Source organism: Falco naumanni, chromosome 13, assembly GCF_017639655.2.
Source record: "Falco naumanni isolate bFalNau1 chromosome 13, bFalNau1.pat, whole genome shotgun sequence".
Classification (NCBI taxonomy): Eukaryota; Metazoa; Chordata; class Aves; order Falconiformes; family Falconidae; genus Falco; species Falco naumanni.
In genome coordinates this window covers 28,668,038-28,683,207 of record NC_054066.1, presented here as the reverse complement: position 1 = coordinate 28,683,207, position 15,170 = coordinate 28,668,038, and the positions used below count along the sequence as shown (strand labels likewise).

At 50.9% G+C, this 15,170-nt stretch overlaps 1 protein-coding gene across 3 annotated transcripts in view; it reads left to right on the top strand.

Annotated features, from left to right (window-relative positions):
* KCNAB1 (potassium voltage-gated channel subfamily A member regulatory beta subunit 1) overlaps positions 1-15,170 on the top strand; it is a 72,483-nt gene that overhangs the window by 47,801 nt on the left and 9,512 nt on the right. For all 3 annotated transcript variants that reach the window (XM_040613874.1, XM_040613876.1, XM_040613875.1), the window contains exons 3-8: positions 5,377-5,414; positions 6,836-6,915; positions 7,713-7,757; positions 8,977-9,021; positions 9,684-9,727; positions 13,380-13,466. In XM_040613874.1, coding sequence (XP_040469808.1) covers positions 5,377-5,414; positions 6,836-6,915; positions 7,713-7,757; positions 8,977-9,021; positions 9,684-9,727; positions 13,380-13,466 — 339 coding nt within the window. The remainder of the gene's footprint in view (positions 1-5,376; positions 5,415-6,835; positions 6,916-7,712; positions 7,758-8,976; positions 9,022-9,683; positions 9,728-13,379; positions 13,467-15,170) is intronic.

Below are 15,170 nucleotides of genomic sequence, written 5' to 3'. Positions count from 1 at the left end.
TATATTTAAAAAAAAAAAACAAAAACAAAAAACCCAGAGACAAACAACCGAAGTAAAAACCTCAAACCCAAATGCTGTAGAAAGGAGACGGCTGTTTTTCTTGCTGTGACCACCTTCCTGCGGTGCAAGGCTGGGGCACTGGGAGCGTGAAGCCCCCGGGGATGGGTGCCCCATGTTAAATGGGTGTCCTTGCTCCCCGGGGATCAGAGGTGCTGGTGCGGGGTGCTGGAAGCAGTCTTTAGGGAAGTGGCTGGGTGTGCTGGGCTCCTGTGCTGCTGCCTGGGGGAGGCAGGAGCAGGCAGGGATCTGGGCTGTGCCCGCGTTGGGAGCCCACTGTGGCTGCAGCATCCCCCTCCAGCCCCCCGGTCCGGTGCCAGCGGGGCTCATGGAGCAGGTGCCCAAGGGGTCAGCTCATTTCTTCCAATACGCCTTACAATTTGGTTTTCAAATAGAGTGAAATGTGAAAGTCACCCTGTAATCACAAGTCATATAAATAAGGCCTGTTCCACCAAGAAGGGCTCTTCTGGTTAAAATAGATCTGGGCTTTGAAAGGCGTTGTCGTCTTATCTGTGCAGAGGTTTTATTTACCGTCCTTACAGTTTCACCCAGAGCTAGTGCTGTGGTGGTGGAGAACAGCGATGGGAAGGAAGTAGCGGGAGGAAAAAACCACTTTGCAGAGCTTTTCTTTAATTTCAAGCATGTGGAACTGCAGCAGTGTCTAAATATATTGAGCTTTTGTGAGCACAGCTGCGCGGGAGGAGTGGGGGCTGAGGAGGGAGCGAGCGGCTGCTCCAGGCACGGGCAGGGCCGGGCAGAGCTGCCGGGCATCGGTGCGGAGCCGGGCTCAGCACCCACCGCGGTGAGCCCTGCAGCCCTGGCCGGCTGTGCAGGGGTGGGGGGGGCAGGGCCGGCAATTCAGGTGCCACCTTCTGTGGAGCGCACTTACCTCTGCTGCCCCACAGCGCGTCCTCCCCCCACCGCAGATCCGTCAGGTGTCCGCTTCCAGTGCCAGCTTATGTGACTTTTCTAAATAGCTTCTCTTTCGCAGTTCCTTAAAAGATAAATGTGTTTCCCTGAACTCTCTGCAGCATGAAAATCCAATTTGGGGTTTACTAAAGTTTCTGAAGGCTCAGCAATCTTCCTTAAAAGCTTTCCAAAATCTCAGCAAGGTGGGAGTGTGCTTCATTCTGTAGTATGAAAAAAGTAAGTGGAGAAAAATGAAGCGGGACAGAAATCAAAGGCAGGCAGTGCTAAGGCAAGGCATACCCTTTAATTATGTCCTGCTTCTCCCAGCTCACGCTCTAATTAATTCATTTGCTGGGTGCCGCTTGCAGTATGAGAAGTGTTGAGTGAGCGCACAAGGTCGGATGCGTTCGCAGCGTGTTTCACAGGCAAAGCCGCCTGGGAAGGGTTGCGGTGACGATGGCCAAGCATCACTCCTGGGTCGCTGAGCCTCCTGCCAGAGCCGGGACCGCTCTGCCGGGCTGAGCCCCCCAGCAGCTGGCTCCCACAGCATCCCGGTGCTGAGCCCTGCCCCCAGCCAGGCTGCGCTTTCACCTCCTCCCTGGAGCAAGTGAAGGCCAGGCGAGGCTCTAACTGAGGAATCTCCGCAGCCTAACCCCGGGCTGAGGCACGTGCCGGGATGCTGGCTCTGAAATGCCACTGCGATGCAGGGCGTGTGGGAAATAAGGTCATGTTTTTCTTGTAGTTAATTCAGAGAAAATTTTGCCCGTGGAGGCTGCCTGTTGACTTTTAAAAAATGTTGAGATGGCCTCTGACCAGGCAATTAGCCCAGACTCCAAGGTGAGGAGCAGCAGAATGAAACCAGCCATCCCAACCCCCAATTCCAGGTACAAAAGCACAGAAGAAATATCCCCAAATGAGCAGTTCCTGCAGCCGCTGGTGGGACACCACACAATCTGGTACGAAAAAAAATGTTTTGTGAGCAGAAAGGGGTTGGCTGCTGCCATTGCCCCTCGGTGCTTTGCTCTGGGGAAAGGCCTTTGCAAACCCAGACCTGAACGCCTGCTGGCCCAGGACAGCGGCAAAGGGTCCCATTTGCACCCAGGTACCCTCAGCGGGCAGGGCTGGGCATTTGCTGGTTGCTCGAGTGCCAGACCAGACCCATGTGCCGGATTTCCATGTGGCATCATCCTTGCCAGGAGCAAGCCAGGGATAAAATTATACTGGCGGGAGGCGAAGCTTGGGCTTTCAGCCAGAAACTTCCCCCCCCCTCCCCCCCCGCAAAAGTGACACATCTGCTGGCAACAACATTATTGAGTGGTGAATTTTGCATCAGCAAATAACCGACTAATAATCACACCTTGCCAGGCTCTAGGGTGCGATGGAAATGGAGCCAAATCTAGTTTTAATACAGAAATCCCTCTGAAGGTGAGGATATCTAGATGGGAAATTGCTTTCCAGTGCAAGGGAACAACATGACGGGCAAGGGCAGAAGCAGGAGGTCGACCTGCCACTGCCACGCTGAGTGGTGGTGGGGGATGCATTAAAAAAAGTGAATTGGGGTAGGCAAGGGACAGTGACTCAGTAAGGGGAAGGTAATGATTTTAAAAAATATATCTTTCTCTAGTATATTTTTCTTCTAAAATACTCCCATTGGTTGAGGCTGTGAATCATCCTCAGTTGTCGTTTGACATGCCATGTGCGCCTTGTGCTTTCTGCAGTGAGGGTTTTTTTTATTATTTATTTTTTTCTTTTGAAATCAGGGTTGAGCAGTGGGCACCCACTGCTCCAGCCGCTTTGGGTGCAGGTGCTCACCACCACCCACACTACCTGCCCGGGGATGGGAAGGGGATTTGTGTGCTGCCTTCCCTGCTCCTGGCTCTGGCCGGGACTGTACCAGAGCATCTTGCTTTCCCAACTGCATCTGATGCTTTAGACACTCATCTTGCTGAGCAAAAACTCGCCTGCCTTCGCTGGTTTTTGCAATGATCAAGGAAGAAAAATACCCCAAGGATTCCCTGTTCATGTGGTCCCGCTGATGCTAGCTGCTCAGGGGTCCCAGGCCTCTCACATCCCCCAGCTGGGGTCTGGGAGCACAGGGGGAGACAGGCAGATATTGGATGTATGTGCTCCTTGTCTTTAAAGAGATAAAGTGCTTCTCATTCTTACGTGAGCTGTTGCCAGCTCTCGGGCTGCTCTCTGTGTGCCCAAGCACTTGGGCATTTTGTTTCTCTGTTGCTTGGTGGGGCATAGTTTGTGTTGTAAAGTTATAGTCACGTGAATTCAAGAATAAAAATAATTCCTTTTCTTCTCACCTGTGCTGGGGACCTATATGCATACTGAAGCAAAAGGAAAAAAAAAAAACCCAACCACTTTGAGATAAACAGTCTCAACCCATTTTTTCAGTAGAAATGCATTTTAATGTATTGTTATAAAAATAACACTTCTGAAGCTTTAACATGGAAATCAGGCTTCATTTAGATTTTTTTTTTCATCTGCATAAAGAAGCTTAATGATAAAATGAAACCTATTTTTATCCTTACTGTGCAGGACCAGAGCATTTTACCCCAATGATAAGAGAAAGTGCCTTTCTTGAGGTCTGTAACCAGCAAGGCGTAGCAGGGGGGCAGCTCTGGGCTCGGCGGGTGCTGCTCGCCCCCAGTTATTGCCCTTGGAGAGAGCAGAAGGGAAAGCAAAATTAGTTAGAAATGTCTGCTCTTTGCTCATTCTTTTTATTTCAGTAGCATTAGCAGACGTGTTTCTGATCTGTGGAAACCTGGCTTTTCCAGAGCTTGGGTTATTCTGCGGGAAACCAGGAGTTTCAGTTCAACTACACGGTAAACATGCCTCTTCAAAAATAACTTTATTTGTACTCAAAGAAACCCGACGTATAAAAAAAAATCAGGCTGACCTTTTTTGAGGGAAAGAGGGCAAGATCCTCTTAGCGGAGCCAGCTCTTCTTGTTCTGCTTCTAACCAGGGACGGATCAAAGCAGCTGGAGCGTTAGCAGCAGGCGCGCTTTGCTTTCCGGGTCCTGCTCGAGGTTCATCTTCCACTCGCTGTGAGCAATGAGCTAACCAGTGCATTTTTAATGAAGATGTGGGAGCGCCTGTGTATCTATCGCACCAGGCCCTTTGCAAGCGCAGGCAGGGAGCATTTGATCTCCCCCCCCCGCCCTTAGCAGCATCAGAGCCTGACCCTTTGCTGGTACCGCAGCCTCTCCTCCGCCTTGCCCAAGCCACAGTGAATTTTCCCACTTGGGACCCCAACCCCTCTGCCCTCTCATGGAGGGGTGATTTGAGACAGAGTTTTAAACTCTGGGGAGTTTTGTGTGAGCTTTGACCCATCCATTAAACGGGTAACTTGTAGTTCTATCTAGCTGGTGTGTCGGGCGGGGGAGGCGGTGCTGTGGGTCACAGGGCTGCTGCGGAGGGCGCAGGGGGCAGCTGCCCTCCCGGCCACACTTCCATGGGGTGCTCGGTGCGGTCAGACAAGTAGGGCAGGAGCGACATCTGCCAGGGTGAGTACGTGCTGTCTGATCAGTCCCATATGTGACCTGGCGCCTCCCCAGCTCGCTGCCGGCTCTTTCTTCCAGTGGCTTAGGAAATACATCTTCCTGATGTATATGCATACACATAAATACATATATATAAGAAAAAATATTCCTCCAGCTTAGGAATACCCAGTTAAATCCACATGCTTTTTCCACCACAGGATATTTTATATTTTTTTTTCTAAGCAGTGGTCAGACAGAAATAAGGCCCCAAGGTTTTGCTGCTAATAGATCAGAGTGTGCAGCTGAGTTCGACGTGCAGCTGCTCTCTGAGCCGGCTGGCCAAAGTGCTGCTCGTCAGCTGCGCTGGTGTCGGATGCGGGCTGTATGGAAAAGTTCCTGGGGAAAAGTCACTTTGCGTTTTAAATACTTCATGTCAATAGACATACTATTCCTGCCCCCCCCCCCCCCCCCCCCCTCCTGATTTTGACTTGTACGGTGCTAAATGCCGAGGCACAAATTTAGGAAGAGTTTCATTCCCCAAATGACATGTTTCAGCAGCATCATAATTTTTTTCCAATTTTTCAAATTGAAGCTTTGGAAAATTATCTCATTTTTGCAAAGAGCTTCAGATTTCAATAAAACTATGTATTTTGGCAGCGTAGCATCCTGCCAGCGTTTCCCTGAGCAGGTCCACATGCCAGTCCTGGGTCCCCATGCCCGGCCCCATTGTCGTCGTCCCTGGAAAGGGGGCTCGGGTGCCTGTCCTGACCGCAGCTCTCAGCCGGGGACACAGCAGCCCCTGAGCCAGTTAACCCCATTTTAAACCCCTTTAATCTCAAGGAGCCTGAGTTTTGGCAGAGCTCCTTTTTTGTCAGCACAAACCTCTCGCAGTAACAGATTACTTTTTTTTTTTCTAGGGACATGGGTCACTTTTGGAGGTCAAATCTCAGATGAGGTAAGTGATGCTTGCTGTAAGTATAATGCATGAAGTAAAATCCAATCTGAGATATTTTTAAATGAAACCATGGCTACCGAAATCAGAGGAGCCTGTTTCTGTACAAGGAAATGGCAGAGAGTCACTGTGCAAAGCAATACAAAGCTTGTGCTTCTGCTACAAAAACCTTAATGAACCTGACATTCCCAGAGATCAACTTTAATAAAAAAAAACATTTATCCCTTAAAGCAATCTTCTTTTCCGTGCTGTTTGGAGTGGTATTTCCTTCTTACCCTTGGCAGTGGCACTGTTCTTGGAGCCAAAATGGAAAACTATTTTTGCATCATGAATGTAATCGGCAACAGTCATAAATACGAGCAGGGGCTTGGCTTAGCAGAAGCTGCCTGATGATTTATTTTTTTACATAATAAGATGAAACAAATGAAAATGAGCTTGGGTTTCCTGTGTGTTCTTGGCCATACCAGATGGCTCCTCATCGTAGTTAATCTCCTGAGTGCTGGGTAGCACGTGGGTTTCCCTCCATCTCAGGTAGGATGCAGATGCTGGTCAGCGGCAGAGCAGCCTCCGGGCTGCCTTCCCTCTCGTACGTGGCAAAAACCCCAAAATAACTTTGGCAGAAGGAAAGCAGCCCCAGCCCAGGAGTCTCAACTGGAAAGCTTTTTTTCCTTTTTAATTCACTTGCTCTTCGGTGGTATTTCTTCTGCTGACAGCAGATCACCGAGTTCACTCCTGTTTCTTGTTTTGATTGGATATTTGCTCCCTGGCTCTCCTGCCTTCCTTGCTCAGAATGAGTCAACACAAAGTGCACACATAGAAAAGGGGGACTGAAACACAGCCCCATCCCTGAGGGACGTCCACCCCAAAGGCGCTGGCTGTGCGTGGGTGCCCTGGCCAGCTGCCAGCCCCCTCTGGGTGCAGGATCCCCCCGGGGGGCAGCTGGACCCCTGGACTCTGATGGGGATCACCTGAAATGGCCTTTAGGCATTTGCATGCCCCATGACACCAGCCAGAGAGCTGTGGGACAGCCGGATGGGTAGCCAAAAAAAATAATATAAAAATTAAAACTCTTAAAAAATAAAAATATTAAACTAATACCATGGAAAGGATATTTCCATGGTATTAAACTCCACAGATTTTCACTGTATATTCTATAACCCCATTAAATTCTTGGCTGCTTTCCTGTTAGAAAGTTCCTATGAGACGAGATTAATTCCTCCCAGGGTGAGTCAATGGGAAGTTGGTGTAAATTCACATTTTAGCACTTCTCGGGCCAGCACGTGACCTGCCAGGTGCCCTGCCAAAGGGTCTTGCCCCCAGGTGGGGGATGCTAATGCCCATCCCAGCCCCACTGAAACACCTTTGCTGCACCTTCCCGGGACATGGTCTGCCACCCCTCACCTCTCTGCCTCTGCTTCCCCAAGGTGGCTGAGCAGCTGATGACCATCGCCTACGAGAGTGGCGTCAACCTGTTCGACACAGCTGAGGTGTATGCAGCTGGCAAGTGAGTGCCCACGGTCCCACTCTGCTTCCTGGGGGTCCCTCCACCCGGCTCTGCTCCTCCCTGTGTCATGGTCACCTGCAATGGATAGGGCTGGGGCTCTGGCAGTGCTTGGGAAGCCCCCTTCTCCCTGAGGGAGGACAGAAAAACCTGTATATTTGGGTATTTGGAGCACTGAAAAAACAAAGCCAAAAAACCCCACAACCCACCCCCACCCAAAAAGCCCCACCCAACCCACAAAACCCCCAAAACCAAACAAAAACCCAAAACCAAACAAAAATACCAAAAGCAAAAAAAAAAAAAAAAAAGGGCAAAAAAATTGAACCCCAAACCTTGTGTGCTCAGCTGAAGACTGAATCTATCATTTGTGCCACTTGCTGTTGGCACAGGGTGAGAAACGTCCTGGGTAAATGAAAAGTCAGCGCACATCTTAATGGTGACAAATGGCCTGTGCCAGTGACAGCTCCCAGGCACGGATCCCAGCGCGGGGAGCTGCTCTGGCTGCAGCAGGGCTAATGCTCTCAGTGTTGCTGTGGAACTGGGGGGGAGAAGTATCCATCCATAACATGTGTGACTTTGGCTGATTTATGTGGTTTTGTATTTAGCATAAAAAAAATGGTGGCCTGGGACATTGTGTCCCTGGTGTGGGGACAAAGCAGCTCTGCCCTCCCTGAGCGGGTCCAAGCAGCCGCAGGGCACAGGCTGCAGGTCTGTCCCTGCAGGAGTGGGTGGGTGAGGTGCTTTGTACCCCCGGAGGGGACCCATCCTGGGCGCTGAGCATCCTCCTGTCTCTCTCACAGGGCTGAGGTCATCCTGGGGAACATCCTGAAGAAGAAGGGCTGGAGGTACTGTGCTGCCGGCCGCGCTCCCTGCCGCCCGCGGGCAAGCGGGACCCCTGGGTGTATGAGAATCCTTCTGGTTTCTAAAAATGACTGGTGTTAGGTGGTGCTGGCCCGGGAGTGGGTGCTGTTTCCAGGTGGTGCCAGGAGCTTGCATGTGCGATGGTCCCATGCCCAGCAGCCAGACCTTGCGAACACCAAACAAAAATGCTCTCCTGTTTTTTTGGGGGAGCACACATCTGGCTTCACGAGGCTGTGCTCACCAGCCTGTGGTGCTGCCTCAGCCGGTGCACCAGAGCATCGTCGCTCTGCGTGGTGTGGATAATGCAACTCCTGAGCATATCCCTCATCACTGCCGTGCATCAGGCCAGATGATTTCCGTGTCGGCATCCTCATCTGTGTACATAAGATCATGTATTAAGAATGCAAATCTGTGACGGGCCTTCATCTTGGGTAGCCTGGGAGGAAATGATACCTAACTTAAGTGATGCACATTAGCATATGTTGTGTGGTTTTAAGAGCATTTACATAATCTTTAAAGGCCTCCCTTGCGTGTCATATTCAGCCTTCATCTGAAGAATGGCTCTAGTAGTGCTCGCTCCAAAATCAGTATCCCCTGTGTAAGAGGGATGATTGCTCAGTAAGAAATATTCTAGATACTGTGGAAGAAAAAAATTAAGTCCAACAAAAGCTGGAGAAATTGCGCGTGGTACATGTACAGCTATGCAGCAAGACAGTTTGCAAATGATAAATCTTTGATTTAATATCCCATGGGAATTTATAGATTAATTCAGTGAATGTATCACTCTTGGAGTTTTAATAACTCCGGGAATACTGCATGATAATGAGAAGCACTGGACTTGGGTACCAGTAGGGAATAGCGCTGTAGCCCTCAGTTAAGGACTCTGGAGATTGCTTACTCCACAGTTAAAAATGTAAATTTTTTTTTCCTTTTTTGGTCACTTCACTTGTATTAGCTTTGGTTTCCAGACACCACCCTGGGGTTGCTCCCTGCGTGCAGCAGGCCTGAGCATGGGAGAAGTAGCCTGTTGTAAAAAGGTTATAGTGAGGTGCAGGCACCCACGCTGAGCCCAGGGCTGGGGAACTGGGCACAGCCACCTCTGCGGGAAGCCACAGTGCTGCTGCCTCTTGATGGGCAGCATCCTTCCTTAGGTACTTATAATTTCTTTTTTTAACACTAATCATTTTTCTGTTCTGTTTGCAGGAGGTCCAGCCTGGTCATAACAACAAAGCTGTACTGGGGTGGAAAGTAAGTCTCACAGTTACTTGTAATGGTGTTTGCTGCTGCATGCTTTTCCCTTTTACTGCTGTACAACCAGGTGGAGATTAACAGCGCCTCAGAGGAGTGGTTTGTTGCTGCTGTTTTCTTTCTCCGTATTTTGGCGAGTCCTTTCTGTAGTCGGAGCCCGGCAGGGGCAGCAGCCCCCAGCAGGGGCCGGGGTGCTGGGGTGGTGCACTCCTGCCCAAAGCATCCCTGTGGCTCCGGGACCTGTAACTACCGGGGTGGAGGCTGCCTCGCTCTGAAATTGCAGCAGTGTCAATGAAGCCTCAGTGCTGGGAGGGTGGCCAGGATGCAGCCCCATCCTCGCACTGCTGGGCCCCTGCTGCCCTGCCAGCATCCTTACCCCTCCACCTAGCACCCTTACACCTCCATCCTAGCTTTATGCCCAGGAGACATCCACAGCAGGGCTGTTACCACGTTAAATTAACAACAGCGTTACTCATCCCAGATGCTGTTGTCTTTGAGACTGGGAACCCAAATGAGGTATAGGGTCTCTCTGTTGTATGAGTTGTAAGTTCACCTGTGGGATGTTTAAAGCAGGACACAAAGCCAGCGCTCCCTGGTCAGGCGCTAACGACCCAAGCAATGCCCAACACCTGACAGCCATGTGCCTGTTCTTTCCTTCGCAGAGCTGAAACAGAAAGAGGGCTTTCGAGAAAACACATCATTGAAGGTATGTGTTGTGTGGGGTAGGGTCTGGCCGTGCCTCAGTGCGCTGGCATGGGCCCGGTGGGTGCAAGCAGCAGGACCCCAAGGCGAATGCTCTCCCATAAGCCAGGTCTGCTTGACCCCAGCGCTCGCTGCTCCTCCGTGCCAGCCTGGCGTGAGGCATTTCCCAAGCTGGGAAAGTGCCCCAAATGCACCAAAGGATGATTACGGCTTTTTCTCAAAAAGCATGAGCAAACGCATGGCAGACAAAATGCCTTCTGTACCACACCTCTGTGCAGCAATAACCCTTTGGGGGTTTGCTCTAATAAGTGAGCGGGTTGTCCTTGGCTGGCTGTGTGTGCGTGGCTTGCAGATTTATCACTTATCTGCAGCAACCGGGGTTTGCCACATTGGGGGTTTCATCGTTCGCTGCCTCGCACGGCTTCCTGGCAGCTTCGCACTATTGTCCTCAAGAACGGCCCAAGTCCCAGCTGCTGTGGGATGGCAGGAGGTGGGAAGGCTTAGGGGGTTTGGAGCTGCTCTGCTGACACTCCCAGCCCTTTCCTGGAGCGGCCGGGGGGTCAGCAGCAGCGTGCGGTCAGCAGACGTGGCTCTGGCCACATGGTCTCCCTTGGCAGAGCCAGGAGGGACGAGGATGCGGGGCATGATGCCAGCCTGCAGAAATAGCCTTGGGAGGGCTGCCAGGTCCCATCCACCAAGCAGCCAGCTGGGGAGGGCTGTGGTTTGCTCTCAGTGCTGCTTCTTCTCAGGAGCTCAATTTTGTTGTACCTTCCCTCACCCAGCTCCTTGCATCCCGTCCTGCATCCCGCTGAGAGGCGCCCTGCACTGCCTTACTCATCCATGGGGATTTGTTCACCTGTCTCTGCTGGGTCTAATGCAAGCTCCTTGTCTTCCAATTGCTTTTTTTGTTCTTTCAGGTACATTATTGTTGGAGAGGGAGTGAGAGCACATACATTTTTCTGTACGGATAAATGTGTTTCGCCTACTCTGGCTCTTTCTGGAAGGCTGTTGGGCATCGGGTCAGGCACCCGGGCACAATGACCAGGGCCATAATCATAACCTGCACAGGATTTTCATGCAGGACACAAATAGAGCAGCACCCATAAAAAGACACATTTCTGTCACATTAAGGAGCAGCGTCAGCTGTGACCTTGTCCCAGTGAGAGGTGCCAGCTTGGGCTGGCTCCCAACGGGGGCTGGATCAGACCCCAAACCTCCCCAGGAGGACCCTGGGGCTGACCACAGATTGTGACCAGGTCCCAGAGCCAGAAAAGCAGCCAGCAGTATGGGGGTCTGGGCCTGTCTTCTATATAAATCCTGAGTAAAAATAACATGGGTTTGGTGAAAAGCTGTGTAAAGTCGTGGAAGGGAGTTACTGGGGGCATCTGGCTCCTCAGGGTCTGGGAAGCCTTTGGGGCAGGAGGGAAACATCAGGCTTGGTACCTGTGCTTCAGGTCTCTGCAGAGGGCTTCGCATCGCCCACCTCTTGCTTTTTGACCCACTTTGCCTGCTGCCACGGAGGAATGTGCAAAACGTGTTCTTTGGGTTCCTGGGAAATTATACGCTCCGTGCTGAGGTCCCTGGGGGAGCCTGGGGCAGCGGCGGCTCCTTGCTGGGCAATGCCAGCCCGGGTCATCCAGGGCTGAAGCCCCAGGGGAACAGCACCCTCCACAAAGCAACACCCCACAAGGGCTGCAGGGATGAAAAGCCATTCTCTTTATTGCACTGGGTATGCTGGGGTAATTAGCCTCCTCTTTGATTTAGGAGATAAGCCCTATTTGTTTATGGCGGTGATTGGTTGAGCTGGTGTTTGCTGCCAAGGCAAACCGAGGAGGGATATTCAGGTTGGGCTCCGTTATTAGCGTGCCTGGCACAGGAGCAGCCGGCAGCTCAGCTGGGGCTGCAGGAGGGGCGGAGGGGGCTTTGGGCTGCGCTCAGCGGGAGCTGGCATCCGCCGGCGGAGAATCGGGTTTGCCCGCCAGAAAGGGCAGTTTAACTTGCGTTTGGCCATTTGCATGTTTTTGTCACCAGAATCTGTAATGGCTCGTTTATCACAGCTTTCAACAACCAGGACGTGTTCCATTGACATTAAAACTTAGATTATACAGAGAATATTATTACTATATTTATATTATCCACCTGGGATATGTCACTGCCATCCCCATCGCACCCTGGCTGATACTGTCCCAGGTGGGCTGAACGGGGCCACCAGCAAGCTGGGCGAGGGGCGCAGAGCCGCCTCCTCCCAGGGGTGCAGGTTTGCTCATCTCCCAGCCCAAAGGAGCTATCTCTGCGTGATAAGGAGCATCACCAGAGCACAGTCGGGTTTGCCTCATAGTAACCAGCTCATACATCGGGGATTGTCCTGGAAAGTTTTAATTATTTAGTATTGGCAGAATTCAGCTACGTTAGGATATGACTTTCATGTTAAGGTAATGCCGGAGAAAATTTTTTAGCAACGTTTTTCATTTGAATAACCCCACCATGAAGTGGTGTCTAGGCTGCTGGTGGCACTAGACCCAGAGGTGCTCAGGAAAGCCACAGCCGTGTCACAGGCATCCAAACCCATCCACATTCCGTTTCTTGTGGAGCTACTTCACGAGATGATAGAAAAATACTGGCAGCAGTTGAAATAACTTTGCAGAACACATAGCAAATAAAGTTAAGGTCAACGTTAGCAATTTTCTATAAATACATTTGGCAAAAATAGGCATTTTTTTCATCCCAAAATTCAGCACACATTTTCAGACTGCTCTTTTTTGGCTCATTCTTCATGAACGTTCGTAAAAACATTTTGTTCTTGGGAAGATTCATAGAAAACAAGTGTTAGAAATCCTCCTCTCTCTCTCATGCACACACACACACACGCACGCACACTCTCTTTCTCACTCTCACTCACTCACTCACAAGTTTTTGATGCCGCCTCCCGTCAGACCCTCGCAGGGGAGCTGCTGAAGCTTGGGCAGCCCAGGACTGTAGCTGTACGGCCTGCCTCGTCTTGCTCTGCAAAACTCTCCCTGCCCTAGGCAACGCATCGGTGGGCTCAGCTTGCTTACCCTGCAGAGAGGTGAAGCCCTCCACGGTGCTTTATCTGCCCACTGTAACGTGTCTGAGTGCCACCATCCTCCCATCGGGGCTTGCCCTTTTGGGAGGACCCCCGGGGCAGGGCTTCGTTAGGTGGGACGGGACCGGGGCGGTGTGCCCTGGGCTTGCACAGAAAGGCTCTGCAATGTCATTTAGGTTAAATTAACTCTGAACAGAAGCAGAGCCCTGAAACCTGTCCCTGGCAGCTGCCTCCTGATGGGCTGACCACAGACACGCTCGGTAACCAGTGTCTGTTCCAATCCAAATCTCAGAGTAATTAAAAAATAAAGCAAATTCTCGTGGAAGGGGGGGACTCTGCATGTGGCCAAACTGGTGTTTTCTTCTTAATATGGTAGCATAGATAGGGGACAATGTTATGCAGTGTCCTTCTCATATGGTCTGTGGTTGTGTGTGTACATATATATGTAGAAACATACGTACATGTGTGTAGAGATGCAAGGAGCTCTGTTCTAGCCCCGGCGCAGGGCTGGTTCGCACCTGCCGGCTCTGTGCTGCTGCACTGCTGCTTGCGCTGACCGCGCAGGGTCATGTCTCTGCTTTGCTGTTCCCAGGGCTGAAGGCATCTCTCCAGAGGCTGCAGCTGGAGTATGTGGACGTCGTCTTTGCCAACCGGCCAGACAACAATACGCCCATGGAAGGTTAGTGGAAGCTTGAATTAAGGGTTTTAACTTGACTGATCCTGGCTTACAGGCTTAGACTGATGATGATAGGAAATGAAAACCAATTGTGTTTATTAAATATTCAGGTGGGGCAGCTTAAATGCGAAATACCTTACCCGTGATACCCTGGAGCCCTATAGATCTACCCTTCAATGAAATGAGTTTGTATCTCTTGGAAGGAAATTGAAGTTTCCTTTGTGTCCCAGCGGCAGCTTTAACATTGTTTGGCTTTTTATTTCCTTTCCCCGATTCCTTCAGATAAAGTGAATTTCTGTTTGCATTTAAGGCAGGTCTCTGTCAGAGGAAACTTGCACGTCCCTACTCCTGGTGCAGCCAGCTCTAGAGAGGAGAGCGTGCCAGCGCTGCTGTCCCCATCCTCGTCCCTGTCCCCTGGGCTGCCGGTGGCATGTGCTTCTCCTGGGGCTAAAACCAGGGGCACAATCCAATGAGTGGTCAGAAAAAAGAAAGAACTGGCAAGCTGTAGGGTTCACTGCCCCAAGCACAGGAGCAGCACAGGCTGCGCTTCTGGCTGAGGGGCTGTGTGAGGACAAGCTCCCCCCCAGGCACAGCAGGGACCCCCAGGCACAGGGAGCAGGGGTGCTCTGCCCAGGGCTGGGCTCAGCCCCTTGTCCTGCTGGGGAACAGTCCTCATTAAATTCAGGGAACGAATTTAGGAACTTGCAAGAACAGCAGTGTCTTGTGGGTTTTTTGGTTTGTTTTTTTTTTAAAAAAATGGTTGGATACAGAAGTGCTGAGGTGCTGACAGACTGACTCCTGTTCTCACCTCTGCCATCAAGAGTGGTTCCAAAGAATGTTTATCAATATGGTGATGGGCACTTTATATATAAAAATAGAACTATATATATAAAAACATATATAAAATATACATATATGACTTTCATGTTAAGGTAATGCCAGAGAAAGATTTTAGCAACACTTTATTGAATTTTCATTTGAATATCCCTGCCATGAAGTGGTGTCCCGGCTGCTGGTGGCACTAGACCCAGAGATGCTCAGAAAAGTTGTGAAAAGTCACTCTGGGAAGCGTCTGTGTTTTTTAATTACTTTTCCTAATTGCTGATAGCCATACATGCATGGCTGGTCCATGGCTGGACAGCTCGGTTATCCAGGAGCCTCCGTCGCTCTGTTTTGGGCTAGCGCCCTATTTGGTGGGCACCAGCTCCTGTTCCTTCTCTTTTCCCCTTGGAGCTAACGCAGCCATTCGCACTGTGGCAGAAGATCAGCTTCACAGCTAAATAAAAAAAGTGAGAAGACTTACAGGCTGCTGAAGCTGTCACGGATGAGTACATATAAATCAAACAAACCTGGAGCTTGACAGGTCACTTTGAAGCTCCTGGCTTGAGTCTCAGTGGTCGTGACACCTACTCCCTTCCCAAGCGCGGGGCTGCATGACCTGGCTTGAACCCTGGAGGGACGGCAGCACCGCTGCCCTGGCTGACCAGTGCTTGGGGCACTGCCTGGGGGTGTAGGACCGGTAAGGATTTTGCGGTAGTTGATGAGGTCAAGGAAGATGACATGTATCTTGGAGGGAGAAATGACCTCTCTGCTCAGTCAGTTGTCATCTAAGGAGGCAATGCTGACTATATTACCCACGCCCGCGCAGCACAGCTGATTGCGGCTTTTAAGATGCTACAGATACTGGTAGCAGCGCCAGAGCTTGGC